Source organism: Emericellopsis cladophorae (genome assembly GCF_022114955.1).
Source record: "Emericellopsis cladophorae strain MUM 19.33 chromosome Unknown NODE_53_length_152837_cov_119_966064, whole genome shotgun sequence".
Taxonomy (NCBI): Eukaryota; Fungi; Ascomycota; class Sordariomycetes; order Hypocreales; family Bionectriaceae; genus Emericellopsis; species Emericellopsis cladophorae.
This window is the reverse complement of record NW_026250978.1, coordinates 1,023-24,802: the sequence shown is the minus strand read 5'-3', so window position 1 is coordinate 24,802 and position 23,780 is coordinate 1,023. Positions and strand designations below refer to the sequence as shown.

Here is a 23,780-nt window from a genome sequence, read left to right as displayed (position 1 = left end):
TTTCGCTAGGCGAGACTAGGGAGGATGCTGTTTGTACGGAAACGAAGTGGCTTGCTTTGATTGTACCTACCAGCTCAGTACGACCTTGCTCAGTAATCAAAGCGATCCATGCCCTCGAGAGCTGTTCGCCTCTTCGACACGTATCAATTCGAGCTTTGTTACCCCTTTCGTATTGTAGGGTCAACTATCAGTTGGATCAGAAGCCTTTGCCGGGCTACGATGAAATATTTCCCTGCCGGAAGTAATCTCACACGCAGGAGGGACAATTCGATGCGGCGAGCGCCAGAGATTCGTACTGTTGCATGTTGATGAAGGAATTGTGTATCTTTTGTAAATATATTTTCTGCCTACCTACCAAGTAGTCATAAACACCTGCAGCCGTTGGGCAAGGTGGGTGGGGCAAGTCCAGGCAAGGTCCACACTCGACCTCACCACCATGGCGGGGCGTCGCAGCGCAGCTTCAAAAGACAGCTCTCGCATCTACAACCAGCACAATGTCCGCCCAGCAACAAGGGGAATCAGGTCCCGAACCTCTCCGTTGCCTCTCCACGTCTCAAGCTCACTGACACTGCTCACAGTCAACCTCGACACGCTCCATCCGGAGCAGCTCGCCCAAGTCAAGAAGCAGCTCGACGAGGAGCTCGAACACCTCACCAACTCCTTCCAACAGCTTCACGGCGCGTCCAACAAGTTCCGAGATTGCTTGCGCGTCGTAAAGTCGCGACAACAGGCCGCAGAGGGTAGGCACTCGTGCCGTGCGCGCAGCGAAGGAGCAGTTCAAGCTGACTAGGGCATCAGGGTCGAATAATGTGCTGGTCCCGTTGACAAACTCGCTGTACGTGAGCGGACAGTTGACGAATACCGATCGTGTATTGGTGGATATTGGAACAGGGTTTCTCGTGGAAAAGGTAGGCAGACCGTCGTCGGGTTGATGTAGCGGGAGGCTCACGCATTCACAGGATCTCAAATCGGCCGCGAAATTCTACGAGAACAAGGTGACAGACCTCACAAATAACTTGAAAGATCTCGAGACCATTGTGCAACGGAAACAGCAAAATGCGCGGACGATTGAGGAGGGTAAGTCGAAACTACATAATTTCTTCTCCGGGCTCTCGCCGCTAACAATAGCTCCCAGTACTAAGGCAGAAGATCATGGCCCAGCAGGCCCAGGGCGAAGAAGCGCAAGCCGCATGAAAAAAAAAATGACAATAAACCTTTTCAACTCCAACGGCGCACCTTCACATTGCTTTCATGAAGCACCCGTCCTGCGGACGTGCCGATTGAGGATTTCAGAATCTCAAAGCTCGATCAAGTCCTCGGACGAATCGGTTTCCTGATCGTTGTCCTTTTCTTCGTGTCCGCCGCCCATATGCAAATGTTCGAACATGGTCGACACAGCCACTGAAGCCCTTCTAGGGCTTGTGAGTGCCTCGGGGGTTCTTGCGAAGTTCATGTCGATCAGCTCGTGGTTGGTGATCTCCATTTTCTCTTGAAGCCCTTGTTGTTTCCCACTGTGTACTTGCTCTGCATTACTTAAGCCGCGGAGTGTATCCTGTACGGTAAGGATGCAACGAACGAACTGGTCGAGCCTCTGACGGAGACTATGACCGGGCGCCTCCTCATGCCACACGTTTTTGAAATCCGAGCCCCAGTCACGGCCATCTCTACCGCTTAGGTTCATGGCCTCCTCCCAATGCTCCGAATACATCTCGATAGTCCATGTCGTGAGGGGCTTAGCTTGGAGCCTGTCATTCCACTGGCGAGTCGCGCTGACCTCGACTACGTATTGTGTGCCCGCTAATGGAACAATCAGCGAGCTTTTGACGCAGGTCTTGATGATATCGATACCCTTGACCGTCCAAGGGCGACTCAGCCGAGGCCAAAGGAGCTCAAATGCCCCCATTGTCTCGTCTTTGCTCCACTCGAAACTGATATTCTTCAGGTACTCTTTATATCGAGCAGGTATCTCTTGGCTGATTGTTGAGCTGATGCGGAGCATCCAGTCAAAGTCTCTACAAAACTCAGGTTAGCTCGGTGTCACACAAGTACCATCTTGCACCTTAGTCTTACTCTTCAGGCGCAATCGCGCACCAGTCTAGGTGTGGCACAGCGACGGGCTGCTCTAGTCTTTCGTTGCCCAAACGTTCCTCGAGGATCACAGCCCGTAGTTCGCTCTGCATCTCGATATCTCGAATGGTCGTGATCAGCTCGTTTCGCCTCGTGCACTCGTCCACGGACAAGCCGGGACCTCCGCGGCGAGTGAGCAGATTTATGGCCTCGTCTACATTTTGCAGGTCTGCCAACCTGGGTAGACGTGAGTTACAATGGACACATTAGACACCAGGGAGGTCAACTAACCGTGTTGCAAGAGCGGCAGCATGGCCGCGGCTCTGGTAGGAACTGAGGGCTTTCTCAAAGGATCGATAGGACAGCTTATCTGGCACATCCTTCCTCCTCTTTTCGATATTGAGCCGACCGAACGAAATTCGCATTTCAAGGAACTGCGCTGATGGTAGGTTCATGGCGCCGTAGGCAGCATTGGGAACGTCAATAACAAGCCGATCCAGGAGACTTGACATGACGGCCGGGTGCTCGGCAGCAGGAAGTCCACGCAACAGGTTCTTGTCAATGACAAACGGTCTCTCTGACACCTCCATGGAGATCATTGCAGCCCAGTCCGACCGTGCTGGTGACTGGAGGAACAGGGTTCGTGAGAAGGAACGCTGAATCTGGCGTAGAATGTGCAGCCTGTTGGCTATGGCGCTGTGTGCAGCGTCCATTTGCATCTTATCCTGACTACGCAGAACGAGCATGTGAAAACCATCCGCCAGAGGTGACTCCTCGATAGTGCAACCAGTTTCCTTGGCGACCTGGTCAAAGAATCCTTCTTCCCTGATCTCATCGGGTACGAGGTGCTCGCTGGCGATGATAAACGCACCCTGGGCACTCGTTAGATCCGTGATAAAGTCCGTGCATCTTGGGCTTACCTCAAGTTGTGCCGACTCTTCGCGCTTTCTCTTGAGCCTCTCTTTATCCTCACCGCGTTTCTGGGTTTGCAAAGCCTTAATAGATTGCATGGACTCCGTTTTAGCAAAGCTCTTCGCACCGCGGCCGCCACGGCCGCCACGACCGCGTCCTGAGGCCATGCGCCAGCCATTGTTCTCGAAGTTGCCCATGGTGATATTATACAGATGGCTTGGACTGCAAGATGAACGGACCCAATTATTGGCGTTATATTTAGGGTTGAAGAAAGTGAGGAGGCAATGAATGGTGAGAGTGAGTGGGTGGAGGAAGGCGAGGCTGCTGTTGGGTAAGGTAGTTGCCTGAAGGACGACAAAGCACTTTAGGGAAGGTACTTTACCAGCTACAGCCACCCAACAGGCTTCCTGGTCTGCTTTTATTCCCCTCAATTATCTATATGTCCTTCGCCAGACACTGGGCTGACCTTGAGCTGTTACTGCCGGAATGTGATTGTAGCGTGCATTATCAAACACAAACACGGGACGACTCAGGCCTGCCCTGTTGTTGTTTACGTCGATTACGAGATAGAATTCCTTTCCAAATTGGGGTCTTTGGGGTCTATGGGGCCTACTGGTCAGGGAAGATCTTACCCGCAGGCTCTTGGGAGGGTCTTCAAATAGAGCCGTTCCTCTTATGCCCACTCGCCCGCAGGAAGAGCAAGCTCCAGCCCTTGGATGCGGCAATGTAGTAGGGACCGGCCCTGTCATCAGTTTAAGAATACATGACAGCTTTCAGAACATTTTTGGTACAAACCGAGGTTGAGTGTGGAAGCAGTTATGCTTGAATCCTGAGCTGGCCCTTCGCCCCTTGCTGCTGCTCCAGATTACATGTGCTCGGGGGAGTGCGAACCCGGATCTGGTACCCCTAAACTACCTACTGTAAATAATAGTATACCATGTTGGTAGCACAGATAATAGTTTGATACCTGATCGAGGCTGCTGTAGCTGATCATCTCCTGAGTCCTACTTGTAGAGGGGCACTTGGGGGACGGGGCCCGCAAGCCCTACGTTTGAGCAATCGTTCAATAATTCAACATCACCCCGCCCACTTTGAAACTGGCAGTGAACATCTAAGTTGTAACAAATAAAGAAGGTAGATTGCTGACTGTGGTCTGACTGCTAAACGACAATTGCGTGATCTGAACATAGACCGATTTAGCGGGGTTATGCAACTAACCGTTCCAGGTCAACGACGCGTCTCCCAGACGCGTTAATGACCAGAACCTCTCTCGTTAAGGCACGCAACCCACAACCACGGCAAAATGACTGCTCAGGGTCACTCTCCAGTACACTTGCTACGGAAACGACGGTCACCAAAGGGCGTGTCGCGCGAGGACTCGGACGACGAACTCGGCAGCGAAGATTTGCCCTGGGAATGGATCTACGACTCGGCGACTACATCAGCGCCACCGCGAGACCCTGCCGGCTATGAAGCAACTGGCGAGCGCAAACGGCGAAAAGTGTCCTCCAGGAATATTGTCGGTGCCAAGATTGGCGAGTTTGCGTGCCGAATTGGCGACTGTGTCCTGCTCAAGGCCGAAGGGAGCGGCGAGGCATGGATTGGCATGATTTGCGAGTTCATCGAGGACGATGATGGGGAGGAGGAGATGAGCGCGAATTTTATGTGGTTCTCGACGGAGCGTGAGATTCGCAACAAGGACAAGAAGAGGACAGATTATCTTCCAGTGGGTGAAGCCGACTATCCTTGGCCTGGCCTCTGCTTTGGCGGGATTTGGACGCTAACGAGCGTAGAATGAGCTCTACATCACGCCTTCGTGGGATGTCAACCCCTTGGCGTCTATCAATGGCAAAGCAAAGATCATATCTCTGGGCGCTTTTGAGAAAGAGTACCCCGGCGGAAAGGTGCCGAGGCAGTCACCGGACTATGGCAAGACATTTATTTGTCGCAGGGGCTGCAACACACGGACAGCCTCGTATACGGACGAGTTCATATGGGAAGAGGTTCTCCAGAGCCCCGAGGATGTTTTCAAGATGATCCAAATGGTCAAGGACAAGACCAAGGCCACGAGAAAGCGCAGACGCGCGAGGAGTCGATCGCCACAAGATGACTATCTACCACCTCAGACACCAACAAAGACTGGGCGTGGAATGAACGCTTCGACGCCACAGTCCAGGCGGAGTGTCGCAACCCCTGCCTCAAGAAAAAGGTGAGGTGCCATGGTCTCCCCTGCTAGTCGCTGATCACCTAACAGTTTCCAGAAACAAGACACTCGAATTTACACCCTTGGCCACTCGCAAACTCTCACCGAGCCAGATCGAGGGCTCGCCTTTCCAGGTAGCACGCAGCCGTCTGCACGTCTCGTCCGTTCCCACCAGTCTGCCCTGCCGCGAAGGCGAGTTCTCGCTGGTGTACTCGCATCTCGAAGCCGCCATCAGCGACGGCGCCGGTAACTGCATCTACATCTCAGGCACCCCTGGCACGGGCAAGACGGCCACGGTCCGCGAGGTGATTGGCAGGCTGGAGGAATCTGTCAACATGGACGAGCTGGATGATTTCATCTTTGTCGAGATCAACGGCATGAAGATTACAGATCCGCATCAGTCATACACCTTGCTGTGGGAGGCACTGAAGGGCCAACGGGCGAGTCCGGCACAAGCTCTCGATCTGCTGGAGCGGGAGTTCAGCAACCCAAGTCCGCGACGGACGCCGTGCGTAGTCTTGATGGATGAGCTCGACCAGCTCGTCACCAAGAACCAGGCGGTCATGTACAACTTTTTCAACTGGCCTACGCTCCGTCACAGTCGACTTATTGTCCTAGCCGTGGCGAATACCATGGACCTGCCAGAGCGCACGCTCAGCAACAAAATCAGCAGTCGGCTAGGTAGGTCGCCCCATGCACAGCTCAAGCTTGGTTACTAGTAGACGCTAACGCACATGCCAGGTTTGACACGAATCACATTTCCAGGCTACAACCACGACCAACTCATGAAGATCATCCAGTCACGACTAGAAGGTGTTCCGGGCAAAATTGTAGATCCAGACGCCATTCAATTTGCTAGTCGAAAGGTAGCCGCCGTCAGCGGAGACGCCCGTCGCGCCCTCGATATCTGTCGTCGCGCCGTCGAGCTCGCAGAAGGCGACATACAAGGCGATCCAGGCACGCCTAGCAAGACAGGTCGCGCCGATGGATCGAAGCCCAGCTCCAACCGCGGCCGGGTCACCATTGCCACCATCAAAAAGGCCATCAATGAGGCCACCACCAACCCCATCCAGCAACACCTCAAGAGTCTGCCCCTCATGTCCAAGCTACTCATGGCCATGCTCATGCTACGCATCCGCAGGTCAGGACTGGTCGAGACGACGTTTGGCGAGACCCTCGACGAGCTGCATCGTGCGAACCTCCGCGCCTCCTCTTCCAACCCGGGACTCGCACTCATCCTCCCCGGAGGCGCTCGCGCCGGCCACACATCCGACGTGAGCCGTCCCGCATACATTCACACAGCGGCTATAGAGCTTGCAGCCGCTGGTGTTGTGATTCTGGAAGCGCAGCGCGCCGAGCGATCCAGCAAGCTCCGCCTGGCCATTGCGGAAGACGAGGTGAGAATGGCGCTCCGTGACGATGTGGAGCTCAGAATGCTCGGTATTGGCGTGTAGAATTAGATATAGAGTAAGATACCCGAGGCGCAGCCTCCAAAGCATCGTTCGATGATCACGTGTATTCCTTCTCGGACCCTATCAAAATTTACGGTGCTGCAGTGTTGGTGTCCACTGGAGTGGGTGTGTCTCGGGAGAGGCCTTCTCATCGGGCTTCCAGACTTTGACTGTTGACGTGTTAGTCACTCTGCTGTTCATGTAGGGCTGTACGTGGAGTGAACTTACTGGTCTTGTCTGCCTCGCCGCAGATTAGGCGGAGTCCCGAACGATCGAATGTTGAGCTCATGATGCCCGCCTCGGCGTCTAGAGAGCCTGGCTGCGCCATGGTGTCCATGGACTGGTAGCGATGTCCCGACTTCCAATCCCAGAAGCTCATGGATCCATTGTCAGCTGTCGAAGGAATTAGCATCCGCAAAGTAGTCATCGCACTGCTGTTGGGTCTCTCTTACCTCCCGAGAAGAAGACATTGTTCTGGTTTACGCTCAACGTGTTGATGATGGCGTTGTGGCCCTCAAAGTTCTGCATGAATGCACCTTCCGGGCACTTCCACTGCTTGATACTGCCCGTGCTGCCCGTAGCAAAAGTAAACTCCTCCGGGTGCGTCGCCAGCGCTCGCACGCCCTTCTTGTGATGTGTCAGGACACCCATGGACTTGCCGGCGGCAAGATCCCACATGCGCACGGTCGAGTCGAGCGAGGCGGTAATGACCTGCGGATCCGTCTCCTGGCACACAAGCTGCGAGACTGTCTGCTTGTGGCCGGAGAGGACGTGGATGTTACTGCGCGTGCGCATGTCCCACACACGGGCCACGCCGTCGCGGCCACCCGTGACGAGGACGTCCAGGGTGGGATGGATGGCAAGAGTGTAGACACCACTCAGGTGACCGTGGTAGTGCCGAATGACCTTGTTCGTCTCGAGATCCCAACATTTGACCATCTTGTCCTCGCCGCAGGAAAAAAGGTATGGGTGACGGGGGGAGACGGCCAGCCCACGAACAGTGCTGATGTGTCCCGTCAACGTCAGCTTCAGCCCGCCCGTCGCCATGTCCCAGATCTTGATGGTCCGGTCACCAGCACCACTCGCGAACCACTTGTTCCCGGGTTCGACAGCCAATGCGCGAACCCAACCAAGATGGCCCGAGATAACACGCATCAGCTTCCATGGAGGATGCCACTCGGGTCGAGGCTGTACAAGCTGTGGCGTTCCCTTGGTCGTCAAGTCCATGCCCGCCTCGCGCGTCGCCCCGTCGCCAGATTTGCTGCCGCTGCCGCCAGGACCTTCCAATAGCTTCTGTGTCGGTCGCTTCACGACCGCATTCGTGATTGTCTTCTTCTTGGGCTTCGCGCCAGGTTGCTTCGCAGCAATAGAGGCCGGCAGTTTCTCTACCGTACTGTACTCGGCGAGGTAGCGATGCTTCATCATGGGGTCCTCAAAGGACGCGTCGTCGAGTTTCTGGCGTTTGTTGGCGGCTTCGGTGGACGCGGAGTTTGATGGCGCCGCTGGTCGTGTGTACAATTGTCGCGAGACGGTAGCATTCTGCGATACCAGCGCACCGAGCGCAGGGGTTGCTTCTGGGTTCTCCATGGCTACGGATGGTGATGTTGGTGATGATAGACAATTACATGTACAGTGTCGAGCGTCCCTGTCCAACTCAGAAAAAACGACGGAGGCTGCAGCCGCGTGTGGCGGTGTTAGTGGCTGGTGAAGCTAGCGCCACAGCAGGTGTACAAGGCAGCCACTCCGCGCCATCATCGGCGCATCGCCATGTAACTAACATGTTCCAGTGCCGCACCCCATTACAAACTTGATAACTGTCTTCAAGTAGCACGAGACATCCACATCAAATTCATCACATTTCAGTCATGGCAAGCGAGGATGACAAGTTCCCTCTACACACGGCCGCCCGTCTCGGCCAAGGTAAGCCGATTCATCCTTGCCGCTTCATGGTGACTTACACGAGGCAGTGAGTGTGGCAGACGGGCTCCTCAAGGTAAAGACATGCTCAGCAGACACCCTTATTTCCTTCTAACGTCTCAGACCGATCCCAAGCTTTCACAGCGCAGAGATGACGATGATCGTCTCCCCATCCACTGGGCCGCATCATCCAACAATCTCGACATTGTGGTGCTCCTCGCCAATCAAAAGTCCTTCGACCCAGACGTACAGGTAGGTGCCATCATCAACAGGAACTCTCACATGTTGGACCACGATCTCTGACCGTATATGCGCAGGATGGCAGCGGCTGGACACCCCTCATGATCGCAGCCAGCGTTGTCGACAGCGAGCCCATTCTAAGACTATTCCTACAGAAAGGCGCCGACGTCAACGAGAAAAGTATTGGCCTCCCCTTCCTTCGTCTTCGAGACAGCCAGTTGACATGATCAGATAACAGTGGTGCCGTAAGTCTCTATATTCACTTGTACGTAAGCGTGGCCAGACTGCCTAACCTCACCAGACCGCCTTGCACTTTGTCGCGTCCAAGAAGAATCTCGACACAGCACGCCTCCTCATCGAGAACAAGGCTTCTACACGCGTCCGCGATAAACGGGGCCAATACGCCATCCATCGCGCTGCGGCCGTTGGATCCGCCCCCATGGTAACCCTCCTCCTCCGCAACCGCAGTGCGCTCAACGCCACGGATGTCGAGGGGTTCACGCCATTGCACCATGCCATCGCCGAGGGTCACGGTAAGATTGGCTTGCGCGAGGAAAGAAGACAAGTTGACTGACAAAACGCAGGCGACGTTGCGGTGCTCCTGCTCAAAGAAGGTGCCGATCATGCGTTGAAGAACGCGGAGGATATGCTCGCCCTCGACCTCGCGCCCGACAAGGATGTACGTACGCTGACTGCTACCCCATGCTCAAGCAAACTCCCTTTCAAAGCCAATGACCACTAGACTGACCACTTTCTTTTCTTCTGATGCAGGTGCGCCGGTATATATTACAGGGTGCAGAGCGTGAGGGCGTCAACCTGACCTAGTGTAGATGCTCTAATGATTATGAATCAAGCTTGACTATCGGAAATCATTTGATACACGCTCGCTCGCTCATTTCACCGTCCTCTCGACCAGTTCACGGTACATGGCTTTCACGTCCTGCACATCAGCCCGTAGCTCCTCCACCAACTCACTCTTCTCGCCCAGCATCTCCAGTGTGGTCTGGTACCGCCCGTTGATGTCGGCCAACTCCTTCTCGAGTGCCTGGACCTTGTCCGCCGCCCCCTTGGCCGACTCGATCTCCTTCATGAGACCGACCATGTCGGAGCGGGCCTCGTCTCGCTGTGCGCAGATCCGCGCCATCTCCTCCTTGGCGGCGACCTTTTCCCCCTCGAGACGCCGAATGGCTGCACTCATCCGCTCGACGAGCTGCACGGAGGGACCAGCACCGACGGTGGACACTGAAATCATGTCTTGCGCCACGTGCCGGGGTGACGAAGGGGCTTTGCTCTCGGCTGGATCGTCGTGGCCTGCCAACGAGGGAGACCTCATGTTTGTTGGCTCGCTGGGTGCCTCGAATGGCGAGAAGGGGGTCGGCAGAGGCTGGGGAGAGCCCACGTTGGAGAGACCGCTCGCGACCCGGCCAGGCGGTTGACTCGACATCCTCCGAGGGCCGTCCAGGGGGCTGTCGGGGATGCTGCCGACTGGCGTCCGCCTTGACCGCCCCGGTATTTGGAAGCCGGCGAGGTCCGAGCTAAAGGTGCGCGAGATGGATAACAACGGTGACTCTGGCCGGCTCTGGTTGTTACGAATGCCGAGGGGCTCCTCTGGCCACGGCCTTTTTTCGCTGTCTCTCTGCAGCTCGCGAGCCACTTCTCGCTGCTGCTTCTCGAGATCAGCACGGGCTTGCTCGAGGGCTGTCTCGGTCGCTTTGGAAGATGTTCTGAGTGCTGCGAGCTGTTCGCGCGCGGTCTCGAGCTCTGCCTTTGCGGCGGCGAGATCCGGCTGCAAGTCTTGGAGCTCGTCTTCCAAGTGGCGGTTCTTGCTAGCCTGGCTCAGTTAGCATCTTTCTCTCGCGCTCCGCAACAACCAAAACGTACCGCTTCACGCGCTTTCTTCCTCATCTCCGACTCGCGCCTCGTAGCCTCGTCCCTCTCCTTTTCCAGGTTCGCCACCTTGGCCAGCAATGATGCCTCAATGCCCTGCCAGTTGTCACTGGCGGTAGCATATTGCGATTGCAGGGTCTCGATCTGTCGGATGAGCTTGATCTGCCCTTCGCCGCCCGATCCGGATGACGCCTCTTCGGCAACAGAGCGCATAGCCTCGAGCTTGCTCTCCATCATCTTGAGCTCGTTCTTCATCTCGGTCTCCGTAGCGTGACTCCTCTCGGTAGCTCGGTCCAGCTTCTCGCGCCATTCCAGGCTCTCGAGCCGCGCCTTGTCGGCCGCCTCTTCCAACTCAGCTTTGAGGGTGGCGATGGTGTCCTCGAGGGCCTTTTGCTTCTCTCGCTCGACTGCGAGCGCTTTGTTGTGCGATTCGACGGTGGCAGCCTCGGCCTTTTCCGACTTGGCTCGAAGCTCCTGCTCCAGGTTCTTCATGCTCTCGTCCTTTGCGCTCACCTCCTTTTTCAGCGCATCAATCTCCTTTTGCAGTGCAGCCGTTGCCTTGCGCGCCTCTTCCTGCCTTTTGGTCCTTTCCTCGTCTCCATCGAGTCGACTTTTCAGAGCCTCCGTCTCCATGAGCGCCTTCTCCTTCTCCTTCCTCAGAGCGTCGGCTTGCTTCTCGTTTTCCGCAACCTGTTGCCGCAATCTTTTAATGGTTGTCCGAAATTGCCCCTCAGTCTTGGATAATTTGCCGCCCTCTTCCATGAGGAGCGCAATCCTCTCGTCCCTCTCGGCGATTTTGCGCTCCGCACTGTTGGCCGGCGCACTCGAGCCTGTCTTCTTCGCCGTCTCGGCTGCTGTGCGTGAGAGGTACAGGACCTTGGCTTGAAGAGAGTCTATGCGCTCGACATATTCCTGGATCTCTTCCTGGTGCTGACTCTTCATGTTGTTTACGTCCTTGGCGAGACTGGAGAGTTCCTCGCGTGGGAGTGTGATCGTAGGGATGGCCTCGCTGGGTTTCGACTCGGCGGGTTCTTTCGTTTCGGCCTGTGATGGTGTCGCTTCCTCAGCAGCCGTAGCCTCCGTAGTTTCGGGCACGGCTTTGGCCTCCGCCGCTGTCGATGGCGGAGGCGGAGGCGGAGGCGGTGATGTCGTCGTCTCGCTCGTCGCGGGGTTGTCTACAGGCGCTTTGCCGTCCTCGACAGCAGCCTCGTGCTCCTCTGTGCTGTTTCCTGCGTCGACCTTGGTAGCGAGACCGTCCTCCTTCTTGTCGCCATTCACCACGTCCAGCGACGGGCGGTCCATGGAGCTACGACTGTCGAACGAACTTCTCGGCGACGCCTTACTCTCCCCTCCCTTTGCAGCCATGGCCTTTGCTAAGCGCGCTTGTAACCGGTCATTCACCCTCGAATTCGAAGAGCTCCTCGCTATCGCCATGTCAGCAGTGTCCTCCTCCCCGGTCTTGACGCTCCTCCACGTACCCGGTGTCGCCGCCGCCGCCTTCGCTGACGCAGACATGGGCGCCTGCATCGCCGGCTGCTTCTTGGGGGGGCTGGGGTCGGCCTGGAGTGGATCGTTCCCATCCTCGCCCTCTAACATGTTGTCCAGTCGGGACTCCACGCCCGTGATGGCGCTGGAGATGAAGGTGCTCCAAGCGGAGCTCTTGTTGCCCGAGGCGGCCATGGTGGCAGACACATTGGGTCGCGCGACCCCGTTGCTGCTGATCAATGTCCGGAGTGTCGATCGCGTTCGCGCGCCGCAGTGCGCTACGTGTCGTGTACGGGCCTGAAGTCGGGGTGATCGTGTTTCAGAGGGGATAAGTCAAGTAATGGGTTGGCGTTGGCGTTGGCCGTTGAAGGTGGCGGCAGGCCAACTGGCGGGTAATTGAGGTACGTACCGCCTGTCACTCATCACTCCAGGTTAAGCTAAATTACCCGATAGTAGTTGCTTTGCTTCGGCGCGATTGTACAGGGAAGAATCATAATACTTACACAAACTCAATACATTCAACAGTCGCTAATCCTTTCTCATCTACTGATCATGTAGGCCAGCTACTGTCGCTAAGCCAACAATGGGTATCGGAAACCTACAAACACACACACACACCGTACCGTGTGGCATCGCGAGCCTATCCAAACGAGATGGAGGCAAACAACCCCCCCACAAGCGCTGCTATACGGCACGCACAGCACCATAACCACATGCTCTCTCCGCTAATCCAAACAGGCAATGAGAACACACAAAACTTGAACCCAAGACACCGTTGCCATGCTGGACAATGCAATGGATAGTATACGCCCGAAAAGAGAAGATTGACGGCAGATCGTGCTCCAAAATCAAACAAAGGCACCGTAGTCTCGTGGCAGCTCGTCTCATCATCCCGCCAGCTTCTTCCACCAGCTGGTCCGGGGCGTAGCGCTCATGCTCGCGCCAGTGTCCATGAACAAGGAGTTGCGGCGGCTCTGGTGGCGCTCGTCGCTCCCTTCCGAAGCGGCCACGCGCTTCTCACGCTCCCTGTCTTCTCGGCGTCGGCGATGGCGTGGGTCGTCTGTCTCGTCTGCCGTCAGTTCCGCTGCGCGAGCGCGCCGCCGTGCCCGTCGAGCCTCGCGCCGCGCCTCCTCGTCCTCGGCCTGCTCAGGTGGAGGAGGCGGCGGTGCGTCCGAGTGATCCTTGACCCAGGATGATGTTCCCGAGTGAGGCCAAGCGGCGCTCTCCCGCTCGCGCCGCCGCTGCTTTCGGGGGTATGCTGATTCATCCCCAGTCTCCTCAGCATGGCGGCGGCTGCTCTTCCTGCGTTCTGGGCCTGCTGCTGCGGCTTCCTTGGCCGCACGACGTTCATCGCGCCTACGACGCCGCTCGGCCTCGTCCTCTGACGGATCGACCTGGCGCGATCGATGACGCTCGTGTTTCGAAGACCGGGGGGCACCCTCGTCGGCTTGTTCGGCTGCCATGGCGGCAGCCTCCCGCTCCCTGCGAATGCGACGTCTCTCTGCCCGGCGCGCCTCCTTCGCCTCCTCTTCGCGACGTTGCTCCTCCTCTCGCTGACGAGCAGCCCGTCGTTCCGCCCGGCGCGCCTCCTTCTCGGCATCCTCATCGCGTCTGCGGTGCTCCCGCCGAGAATCGTCCTTGGCCTTGCGTGCGCTCTCTTCTGCTGGAGCAGCAGCAGCTGCTGCTGCTGCATCACGCTCCGCCCTCTTGGCCCGTCGCGCGGCTCGGCGTGCCTCACGTTCGGGGTCGTCGACAGGCGATGGCACAGCTTCTGCTGGAGGAGGAGGAGGAGGAGGTGGCGGTGGCCCACGAGCTTCGTCGTCAGTTGTTGCGTAGGTGCTACGACGTTGCAGTCCACCACGCTCCGGGCGGTCAGCCTTGGGCGTCATTAGGCCGCTGAACAGCCCGGAGATACCTGCCTTGCGCTTCAGAGTCGTTTCCACGGGTGGTGTTGGCGGCACATCGGGCATCAGCTCGTCGCCTTCCATGGTAGGCTTTCTTGAACGACGGCGCTCCGACTTGGGTTCAGACCGCCCGAGACTGCCCTCGGCTTCCGTGAGAGGCTCATCTTCAGGTAAACGCGATTTACGCGACTTCCTGCGCTCACTGGTGCCGGCCTTGGAGCTTCCGAATCCCAGGATCTTGGCTGCCTTGGAGCTCATCTCCGGTACCTCTTCAGGGGGTGGAGACGCAAGACCATGATCTGTCGAATTCCTCCGTGAGGAGCGACCCATGCTGGGGCGCTTCTCTCGCGTGGACATGGAGCGTGAAATGGGCGGTGTTGAACTAGTAAACATGCTTGCCAGCCGTGGACGAGGAGGAGGACCGTCTGGGCGGTCGGAGCGAGAGGCGCGGTCTGCCTTGTCCGAGTTGGAACCCTTTGAGGACGTCTTTTTCTTTTCCCGCTCCTTGTCCTTCTCCCTGTCCTCCTTCTCGGCGGATCGCTTGGAGCTTCTCTCGGTCTTGGTACGCGAAGATCGCTTCCTTTCCTCCTTCGCTGGAGCTTCTTCGGGTGGCTCGGGGGCAGCAGTCCAGTTGCCCCAAGATGAACCACCCTCACGGCTAATCCTCGTTCTCTCTTTCTTGGATCGCCTCTTTTCGGGCTGGGGCTCTTCCTCGCCGTCCGGTGGGGAGGCAATTGCCGACGGAGGGTCTGGCACCGGAGGTGGTGGCGGAGGAATCGTCGCATCAGCCATCGCCTTGGACTTACTCTTCTTGCTCTTTTTCTCTCGCTTGGGAGCTATCTCGACGACAATCTCATCATCGGCTGGCGCAGGTTCGGCGGCAGGCTCGGGCTCAGGCTCTTCCTCGGGGAAAGCGCCTGGAAGCCCCGATGAACTGCCTTCCTCGGCAGGTGTCGGTTCGGGCTCTGCTTCGGGCTCTGGCGGTGGCGGCGGCGGCGGCGGAGGCGCTGCCGCAGATTTTGACGACTTCTTCTTCGATTTCGACTTCTTCTTCTCCTCAACAGGCTCTGGTGGAGGTGAAGGGGGCGCGGCTACCTCAGGCTCAGGTTCAGGCTCTGGCTCGGGTTCCGCCGGAAGGTCTTCTTCACGCGAGGCCTCGAAAGCTCTCAGTCGGTCGGTCAACCGACTGCCGTAGGAGCGACGAGACGCAGAATGGGGGGCATCGGGGACAGCAGGGGGCGGCGGCGGGATCGCATCCTCGCCGTCCATTGCATCTTCCAGAGCTGTCGAGTGTGTCAGCAATCTTATTTCATGCTCGTCTCGGCTTGCACCGAAACATTGGAATGGGGGGTTTGGGGTAGCACGGGACGCTGTGCGTGAGCCAGGGGCGTGAAGCCAGTCAGGAGTTGCCACTGGCTGTGGGGCCTCGGACATGGGAATGTTTACGTACCCTTCTTCTTCTTGGAGCCCGCTAGGCCCCAGAAACTGAATGCTTCGGACGTTGCGCGCGGCTTGCGGTCACGATCCACCTCTTCCAGCAATGCGTCCACTTCGGCCGGGTCGAGCTCCGGCTCCGGCTCTGGCTCCACTTCAGCCTCCGGTTCTGGGGCTGGCTCCGGCTCCGGTTCGGGCTCTGGATCTTTATCCTTGGACTTCTTCTTCTTTTCCTTCTTCTCCTCCTTCTCCTTCTCCTTTGAAGATTTCTTATCCTTTTTCTTTTCTTTCTTCGCGGCAGCTTCGGCTTCGGCTTCGGCTGCCTCTTTTGCAGCCAGTTCTTCCGCCTCGCGAGCAGCGGTTTCCCCTTCCTCTTGCGCGGCGGCAGCAGCAGCAGCAGCAGCCATTTCGGCTTCTTTGGCGGCGGCTTCGGCATCGCCACCCGGAGCTGCATTTCTCTCGGCAACTTTTTGGAGAAGGAGTTCATGGCGTTCGCGATCCTTCTTCAACAGTTTGCCTCCTCGTTTAATCTTCTTATCTTCCAGAGCCTGGAGCTCGTGATCATCTGCTGCTGCCTCGTCCGCTGCGGCCGTTGCTTCAGCTGCTTCAGCTGCTTCAGCTTCTTCAACTTCCTGGGCCGCAGCAGCTTCATCGGCTTCCATGGCGGCGGGATCCTCGTCAGCGGTTGCGTCCGCGGGTGCTTCGGCTACAGCTTGCTCGGCAGCGCGCGCATCAGCCCGCTCTTTGAGGAACTCGTACCTCTCACGCTCCGACTTCTTGGACAGCTTGCCTTTCTTGGCCTTGCGAGCCTCGAGATCAGCGAGTTCTGCCTCTTCGGTCGCAATCTCCGCAATTTCTGCTTCTTTGGCGGCAGCCTCAGCCGCTGCCGCCGCCGCCGCTTCTTCCGCTTCAGCGGCCTCACGAGCAGCCAGCTCCTCCGCTTCCTTTGCTGCTTTCTCCTCTGCTCGCTTGTCTGACCGTTCTTTGAGGGTAGCGTATCTTTCCTTTTCGCTACTTTTCGATAACTTTCCCTTCTTCGCTTTCTTGGCCTCCAGTTGGGCGAGTTCAGCTTCTTCAGCGGCAACGTCAGCCTCATCGGCCTCCGGAGCAGCCTCAAGCTCAGCAGGAGGTTCATCTGTCGCCTCTCCGGCCCCCTCCGCACCATTGGGGGCAGGCTCAGCCTCGGCCTCGACTGCTGCATTGGCTTCCGCCCTGTCGTCGGCACGCTTTTTCAGCTCTTCGTATCTTTCCCGGTCTACAGACTTGGCGAGACGTCCCTTTTTGGCTTTCTTCACTTCTAGGTCGGCAAGCTCTTTCTCTTCGGCCTCGATAACTGCAGGATCTTCAGCAGCAGGAACGGGAGGCTCTTCTGGAGGAGCCTCCGGCGCAGGTTCCTCTTCTGCAGCTGCAGGCTCGGGCTCTGGCTCTTGCTCTGGCTCTAGCTCAGGAGCAGGTGCCGCGGCATTCGCCCTGCTTTCAGCCTTCTCCTTCAGGACAGCAAGCCGTGCCTTATCGCTGGATTTAAGCTTGCCTTTTTTGGCTAGCTTGGCCTCAAGGTCAGCCATCTCCTGTTCCTCGGCAGCTACATCGAAAGGATCTTCGACCGGGACGGCCGCGGGTTCTTCTGGGTCCACCTCTGGCATCTCTCCACCTGCAGGCTCCTGCTCCGGCTCCGGGGGGGCCTCTGCCTCAGGTTCTGGCGGAGCATCTGCCTCTGCTGCAGCTGCCTTGGCTTCGGCGCGTTTGTCGGCTTTCTCCTTGAGTACCGCGTATCTTTCCTTCTCGACAGTCTTGCCCAATTTGCCTCGCTTGGCCTTTTTAGCTTCAAGGTCTGCGAGCTCTTGCTCCTCGGCTTCGACTATCGCAGGATCTTCCTCGGGCACAGTGGGTTCGTCCGGCGGCGCCTCCTCAGCTGGCGGTTCTGGAGCAGGTTCGGGCTCGGCTTCAGGCTCGGCTTCAGGTGCTGCCTCAGCGACAGGCTCGGGCGCAGCTGCCTCTTGGGCAGCTCGGGCCTCGCTCCTCTTCTCGCACTTTTCCTTCAACACGGCATACCGCTCTTTGTCCGTAGTGGACTTCAACTTTCCTCTTTTGGCTTTCTTCGCCTCTAGGTCGGCCAATTCCTGCTCTTCGGCTTCGACCACTGCAGGGTCTTCTCCATCACCCAGTCCCTCCTCAGCAGGAGGAGCTTCTTCAGTTGGGGCCTCTTCAGCTGGTGGCTCCGGCTCAGGCTCAGGCTCCGGCTCCGGCTCCGGCTCCGGCTCCGGCTCGGGTTCCAGCGGCGCTTCTGCCGCTGCCTCAGCCGCTGCCTTTTTCTCAGCCCTCTCTGCCGCACGAGTCTTGAGTTCTTCATAACGGATACGATCTGCACTCTTGGAAAGCCTGCCCTTCTTGGCCTTGGTCTTCTCCAGCGCCTGCAGCTCTGCCTCCTCGGCCTCAACAACAGCTGGGTCTTCCCCTGGTTCCTCGGGAAGGGCCTCGGGCTCGGCAGGGGGCTCCGGCTCTGGTACAGGCTCAGCTGCTGCTGCTGCTTCTGCCGCTGCCGCGGCGTCTGCTTCTGCGGCCTCCTTCTGCGCTTTTTCGACAGATCGCTTGATGGACCGCTCTTTGAGCTCAGTGTATCGCTCACGATCAAGAGCTTTGGCCAGTCTCCCTTTTTTCGCCTTCATGGCTTCCAACGATTGCAATTCTTCCTCTTCAGCAGCAATGGCGGCATCTTCAGCAGCCTTCGCTTCGTCAACCTCTGGTGCAGGAGGCTCTTCGGGCTCAGGGGCAGGAGTCTCCTCTTCGGCGGCGGCAGCGGCGTCATCTGCCTCCTTCTGTGCTTTCTCCCCGGCTCTCTTGTCGGCACGCTCTTTGAGCTCCTCGTAGCGTAGCCTGTCTGCCGACTTGGCGAATTTCCCTCTCTTTGCTTTCTTTTCTTCTAGAGCTTTGATTTCCTCCTCCTCGGCTGCGATTTGGGCCTGTTCAGCGGCCTTAGCGGCATCCTCAGCCTCTGTGTTGACAGGCTCCGGGGCGGGAGGTTCTTCAGCAGTCGTTGCTGCTGCAGCGGCTGCATCTGCCTCAGCATCTGCCTCCTTTTGCGCCCTATCAGCTGCTCGTTTGTCGATGCGCTCCTTGAGTTCATTGTAGCGATCTCTGTCCTCCGATTTAACCAGTCGATTCTTCTTCGATTTTTTCGCCTCGAGCTCAGCAAACTCTGCTTCTTCTTTTGCAGCAATGGCTGCTTCTGCTTCATCATCGGCACTAGCCGCGGCGGCATCAGGGGCAGGAGGGTCTGGGGCTTCAGGCGGCACAGGCGCAGCTTCGCCTTCAGCATCAGGCGCGGGCGCTGGGTCGGCAGCGGCCTCCTCGATCTCTCTGGCGGCAGCAGCTTCCGCTCGCTGGTCGGCAGCCTCCTTCAAGATGGTGTAACGCGCTTGGTCTTTCTTGAGCAGCTTGCCATTTCTCTTCAACTTCTTTGCCTCGAGTTCTTCCAATTCCTCGGTGTCTGCGGCGATTTGAGTTGCTTCCGCTTCTAGCCTGGCTTTCTCAGCCTCATCGACAACAGGTTCTTCCGGCTCAGGCGGTGGCGGGGGAGGTTCCTCGACTTCAGGAGCTGGTGCCTCTTCGGCCTCCTTGGCAGCTTTCTCCGTAGCGCGCCGTTCAGAGTTGGCTGTCAGGATATCGTAGCGAGCCTGGTCCTTCTTTAGTAGCTTCCCCATCCTCTTGGTTTTCTTCTCTTCAAGCTTTGCCAATTCTTCTTCCTCAGCAGAAGCCTGGAGAGCTTCGGCATCTGCCTTGGCTTGCGCTTCAGCGTCGATTTTGGCCTGCTCTTCGGCCTGCTTTGCCGCTTGCTCCTCGGCGGCTTTGGCTGCTGCTTCCGCTTCGGCGGCTTGGTCAGCTTCGCGAGCGGCTTGCTCCTCAGCCCGCTTCTTTACCTTCTCCCGGAGAAGTTCGTACCGTTCCTTTTCCTTCTTGAGAAGCTTGCCCTTCTTGGCTTTCTTGCCCTCGAGAACTGCCAATTCCGCCTCCTCTGAGGCGGCCTCCGCAGCATCAGCGTCTGCCTTTGCCTTTTCCTCGGCCTCGCGCGCTTCGTCTGTGACAATGATTATCAGCCTATGCATAAACTTCCCGAGTGTGCCGCGGCTTACCTGCGGGGTCCTTTTTGGTGCTTAGATCCCAATCATCGTTGTTATCTTCGCCCCAGGAGAAAGTGTCCTTCTTCTTCTCGTTCTTGCCCCATGAGTTGAAGAAGTCGTCGTCGCCGCCTCCTCCTGCCGCAGGTGCATCGTCGAGTTGTATGAGGTCGTCGGCCGGTTTCTTGTCCTTCTTAGAATTGGCGCCCCAAGTATCCCAAATGTCGTCCTGCTTCTTGGGTTCTTCGGGAACGGCATCGGCAAAAATCGAGTTCTTCTTCTTTTTCCCGGCACCCCACATACCCCAGCCTCCTTCGTCCTTTTTCGGTTCTTCCTTGGGTTCGTCATCTGCAAAAATAGAGTTTTTCTTCTTCTTACCCGTGCCAAGTCCCCATCCAAAGTCGTTGTCCATACTCGTAGCGGCTGGTGCGTCAGTAACAGGAGGGGGGGCGTCAGTAGTGTCATCGAAAAGACCATTGTTCTTGTTCGCCTTCTTGGGCTTGGAGATGGCGCCCCAAAAGTCGTCCGCCGGCGGAGCGTCTGGAACAGCCGGCGGAGGATCCGAGGTGCCGAACTCATCCAGAAGGCTGATCTTCTTCTTGTCCTTCTTTCCGCCCGGTGCAAACCAATCTTCATCTGCAGGACTGTCGTTAGCTTCGTACTGGTCCAAACTAGGGGGGCTCCGTCTTACCCTCGTTCTCCTTCTTCGAGCCAAACGCAAATGAGGACTGGTCTTTAGGCTTGGATCCCCAGGGGCTCGCACCGCCGCCGCTGGCGCCCCCTCCCCCTGAATCGCCTCCACCTCCAGCCCAGTCCCAGGTCGACCCGCCACCGTTCCATTTGTTGCCCCAGGTTCCTGCAACATCATTGTTATTACTCGTAGATCCAAAATTAAGGTGCGGGCTTGCCTCCGGAATCGTCGCCAAGTTTGATCTCTTGGAAGGCTTCGGTGCCAAAGTCGGACGTTGGAATGTCGGGTAGTCCTCCGACCTGGGGCGCGCCGTTGGCCTTGGCCTTGGAACCGCTGAAAGTAGCCCAATCGTCTTCTGGCTTGTCACCACCATTACCGCCATTGCCACCATCTCCAGCACCACCGCCGGCGTCCCCAGCTGAGCCTCCGCCTAGGTCGCCGTTGCCGCCGTTGCCGCCGCCAGCGGCATCGTCCTTCTTCTCATTGCCGTTGTTGTCGTTAAGGTTTAACGGTGTTGACGCAGCCTTCTTCTTCTTCTTCGCATGCGCGCGCCGGCCGTCCTCCGAGTTGAGGTCGAGAAGGATGTCGAACGCGGGGTCACTCAAGAGGTCTTTTGAGGATTGGCGATCTCGGGATGAAGATGAAGTTGATCCCAGCGCGGGACTTGAAGCATCGAAAGCGTAATTCTGTCGGCGTGCAAAGGTATCGGTTCCACTCGGGTCCATGACTTTGTCGGCCAAGGTGGGTGTGGAGGATGCTGACGATTCAGCAGCGCCTCGGGGTATTCTTCTAGACCATACTGTCGATGTGGCGGGGACGATGAGGGTCCTCTCGACGCACTGCGTTGTGTGTGACGTGTAGAGTTTCTGCAGCAACGAATGTATTGTCAGCAATGGTACGAATGCCAGGCCGTGGCTCAAGTGTCTGAGTCGTCGGGGTCGCGTGCGAGGAGGTTCCTGGAGCGGGCCGCTCGTGAGGGAGCAGCCGAGCACGCGGCCCCGACGGTTTCCAGCGGCTAAGACTGGGGAAGTTGGAAGTCAAAATGCTTCAGAATCACCATGCGACAACGTACCTGTATTGTTCTCCTCTTCAGCGACCAAGCCTGAGAGATCAAACTCAGCTGGGCGCGTAACGAGCGCTCACCCCACCCAGTCTGCGAGGGCTGTGTTGCCGGGCAGCCATGACCGTTTGCGAAGCAGCTTTCTGTGAGCGCCAGCACCTCGGCCGCGGCCATTGTGGAAACGTGAGGTCGTGATCTGTGTTTGGGGCGTTACAATCATGGAAGCTGCTTGGACAGAAGCTGTCGATGCGCGTTTCGAGAGCGATTCGTCGAGGACGGTGTCGAGGATGGGCAGACGGCTTGGGTGCTCGTCTAATGCGCCGGGATGTGGCGTTGGGGTGCTTCTGTAGTGGCGCGCAAGAATAAATGTCGCCGTATGTTACAACATGGAGCAGCGTCGAGAAACAATGCTCCTTTGGAAGAATGGAGATGCGCAAAAGGCTTAAACCCTGGATATCGCAAATGTTGTATCCGGGACAGTACCTCCCCGCCACCTCAAAAAAAGCCTGCGAGAAGCTGGCGGCAGTCGCTGGCTGGGCTGGATTGCCCGCGCGCGCTGTCTAGCGAGCCCTGGTCCCTGTCGAGTCTGTCGTCACTAGGACCCTTCTCCCCCGGATTGTCGTTGCTTCTGTAAGTAGCCAGATGGGGCTGCCGTCGAGATGGAGGAGAAAATTCTGTTAACGAATAAACGAGAGGTTACAAAAGTCCAACAGAAGAGGAGATAAATCAAGCCGAGCGCGTGACTGACTGGCTGTCACCCTCCCGGGGCTGCAAAACAGGCGGTGATGCCAATGGAGAGGAAGGAGCCAATGACGCTGGCTGCCCTTGCTTCGATGGACACCCTGATCGTCTTGCGCAGGCGAATCGGAGCGTCGCACGAACCTCTCTTCACAAATGCGCCAGTCTTCCCTTTCCCAATGTTTGGCCAAGGTGCCTTTCCTCAGGAATGAATGAGTACAGGATATGGATAAAGTAAGTCGTCAAAACTGGCGAGGGAGGAGCATAAAGTCCTGCAGCATCGTGTTGTTGTTGGCGCATGCGAGCGGGTACATGGACCTCTTTATTCCTCACTCACATCGGCCCTTGGTCGGTCACGGTCACAATTGTCTTGCATGAATCTTGTCGGTTCATTGGTACCTAATGTGCCCATAGGCCATGAGGGGCCACTTTATCTCCCATCCGACATGATGAGCTGCTACGTATCCGTACGTATAGTCTGGGAAGCGACCTGTTGCCTCTAAATCGCCTGGGTGCTTGCCGGAAAAGGAGGCTGGGGGCGGGGCATACACGGCGAAACCTCATCACCAGACACAGATTCTGGACGACTGTCCAGTGTCCCACACCACCACGGACGGCATTAGGCAAAGCGTTAGATGGAGTCTCGATTGAGCAACCTCGATTCGACATGGCTAAGGTACCTACTCATCTACTTCGACGCACTTCCCAGACAAGATGCAATCTGCCTGCCCCTCGGATGCCCTCGAGGACCTCCCTAGCTCAAGAAGCACCCCGCCATGAGCGAACCTTGCCCTATTCCAGCCCTTTCAAGGAGTCGACTACGTACATAACACATGCAGAATGGATGTCTCCGTGCTGCATGCATGCAGGTTGCTATTGCAGCTGCGCGTCGTCTTTTATTCCCACGCGGTTCGCATCTATCCACCGACTGACTTGCGATCCAGTCGCTGGTGAGGAAAGCATGGTATTTACCTGATGTGCCCTGAAAGGCGCCAATGTCCAGCAATGCGGGGTCCAATCGCTGAGCGGCTGCTGCGCCAGATTGAACTGATGATACCAGGTAAAGTCTGGTGACCGTACTCAACCATTGCCCGAGTCTGGTGCTGTCCACGACCGCCCCCTTTCCTTAGGTCTTCAGCTGGACAAACAGTCAATCAATCTTGAAAATCTGCGCCGGCGAACACGCGAGCATTGACGACGCCTGCTCATGCGGCGAGGCCCAACTGGGGCAACTGCAGCACAGACGTGGCGTGAGCTGTCTGTCTCGAGGCAAGATGCATGAGACTGGCGGTGGTACATGTGGGCCTGGGCACCGACGCGCCACTCACGCAGGTATCTTCTTGCTGTCCACCAAGACGAACGCACACTCGGCCTCGAGCCTCCCAAACGCCACAAGCGCCTCGCCAGCCGGCGTGCGTGCAATCCTGATTCGCTGCAAGAAATGGTCGGCGTGGGAACGGCTCATCCCGCCCTTCACCGCTCTTCTTGGACGGAACACCTCGGCGGCAAGTGGCAGAAAAACAACGCTTCGAGTACTACGTACGTACGTACCCGACGTGGAAGATAGACGTGCGTACTGCCAGCAGCTCAATGCATAGAACAGACTGGAAGCATGTCCCTGTTTTGCTGTCGAGGGAGGTCGGGCCAATCTGCCCGAGATGCTGCTAGTGTAAGGT

At 57.4% G+C, this 23,780-nt stretch overlaps 8 protein-coding genes across 8 annotated transcripts; 3 read left to right on the top strand and 5 right to left on the bottom strand.

The window, feature by feature from the left end:
- Positions 1 to 436: 436 nt before the first annotated feature.
- J7T54_008258 (prefoldin subunit-like protein) lies at positions 437 to 1,194 on the top strand (the record flags this gene model as incomplete). Its single annotated transcript, XM_051509021.1, has 5 exons — positions 437 to 446; positions 579 to 740; positions 799 to 908; positions 960 to 1,077; positions 1,136 to 1,194. The coding sequence occupies 5 exons, from the start codon at positions 437 to 439 to the stop codon at positions 1,192 to 1,194; spliced, it is 459 nt and encodes a 152-aa protein (XP_051359896.1).
- A 103-nt stretch (positions 1,195 to 1,297) lies between these two features.
- Positions 1,298 to 3,176, bottom strand: J7T54_008257 (uncharacterized protein; the record flags this gene model as incomplete). Its single annotated transcript, XM_051509020.1, has 4 exons — positions 1,298 to 2,012; positions 2,071 to 2,304; positions 2,359 to 2,939; positions 2,988 to 3,176. The coding sequence occupies 4 exons, from the start codon at positions 3,174 to 3,176 to the stop codon at positions 1,298 to 1,300; spliced, it is 1,719 nt and encodes a 572-aa protein (XP_051359895.1).
- Positions 3,177 to 4,282: 1,106 nt separating this feature from the next.
- Positions 4,283 to 6,636, top strand: J7T54_008256 (Origin recognition complex subunit-like protein; the record flags this gene model as incomplete). Its single annotated transcript, XM_051509019.1, has 4 exons — positions 4,283 to 4,705; positions 4,773 to 5,188; positions 5,241 to 5,863; positions 5,948 to 6,636. 4 exons carry the CDS (start codon positions 4,283 to 4,285, stop codon positions 6,634 to 6,636), a joined length of 2,151 nt encoding a protein of 716 aa, XP_051359894.1.
- Positions 6,637 to 6,717: 81 nt separating this feature from the next.
- J7T54_008255 (Pre-mRNA-splicing factor-like protein) lies at positions 6,718 to 8,220 on the bottom strand (the record flags this gene model as incomplete). Its single annotated transcript, XM_051509017.1, has 3 exons — positions 6,718 to 6,803; positions 6,862 to 7,026; positions 7,086 to 8,220. 3 exons carry the CDS (start codon positions 8,218 to 8,220, stop codon positions 6,718 to 6,720), a joined length of 1,386 nt encoding a protein of 461 aa, XP_051359893.1.
- Positions 8,221 to 8,511: 291 nt separating this feature from the next.
- Positions 8,512 to 9,615, top strand: J7T54_008254 (uncharacterized protein; the record flags this gene model as incomplete). Its single annotated transcript, XM_051509016.1, has 7 exons — positions 8,512 to 8,553; positions 8,674 to 8,802; positions 8,868 to 8,970; positions 9,022 to 9,035; positions 9,092 to 9,323; positions 9,375 to 9,469; positions 9,562 to 9,615. 7 exons carry the CDS (start codon positions 8,512 to 8,514, stop codon positions 9,613 to 9,615), a joined length of 669 nt encoding a protein of 222 aa, XP_051359892.1.
- A 67-nt stretch (positions 9,616 to 9,682) lies between these two features.
- J7T54_008253 (TATA element modulatory factor-like protein) lies at positions 9,683 to 12,357 on the bottom strand (the record flags this gene model as incomplete). The annotated part of the gene is made up of 2 exons (XM_051509015.1): positions 9,683 to 10,621; positions 10,672 to 12,357. 2 exons carry the CDS (start codon positions 12,355 to 12,357, stop codon positions 9,683 to 9,685), a joined length of 2,625 nt encoding a protein of 874 aa, XP_051359891.1.
- A 692-nt stretch (positions 12,358 to 13,049) lies between these two features.
- J7T54_008252 (uncharacterized protein) lies at positions 13,050 to 20,455 on the bottom strand (the record flags this gene model as incomplete). Its single annotated transcript, XM_051509014.1, has 5 exons — positions 13,050 to 15,349; positions 15,517 to 19,575; positions 19,631 to 20,251; positions 20,307 to 20,386; positions 20,448 to 20,455. 5 exons carry the CDS (start codon positions 20,453 to 20,455, stop codon positions 13,050 to 13,052), a joined length of 7,068 nt encoding a protein of 2,355 aa, XP_051359890.1.
- Positions 20,456 to 20,506: 51 nt separating this feature from the next.
- On the bottom strand, positions 20,507 to 21,540 carry J7T54_008251 (uncharacterized protein; the record flags this gene model as incomplete). The annotated part of the gene is made up of 2 exons (XM_051509013.1): positions 20,507 to 21,172; positions 21,379 to 21,540. 2 exons carry the CDS (start codon positions 21,538 to 21,540, stop codon positions 20,507 to 20,509), a joined length of 828 nt encoding a protein of 275 aa, XP_051359889.1.
- Positions 21,541 to 23,780: the final 2,240 nt, after the last annotated feature.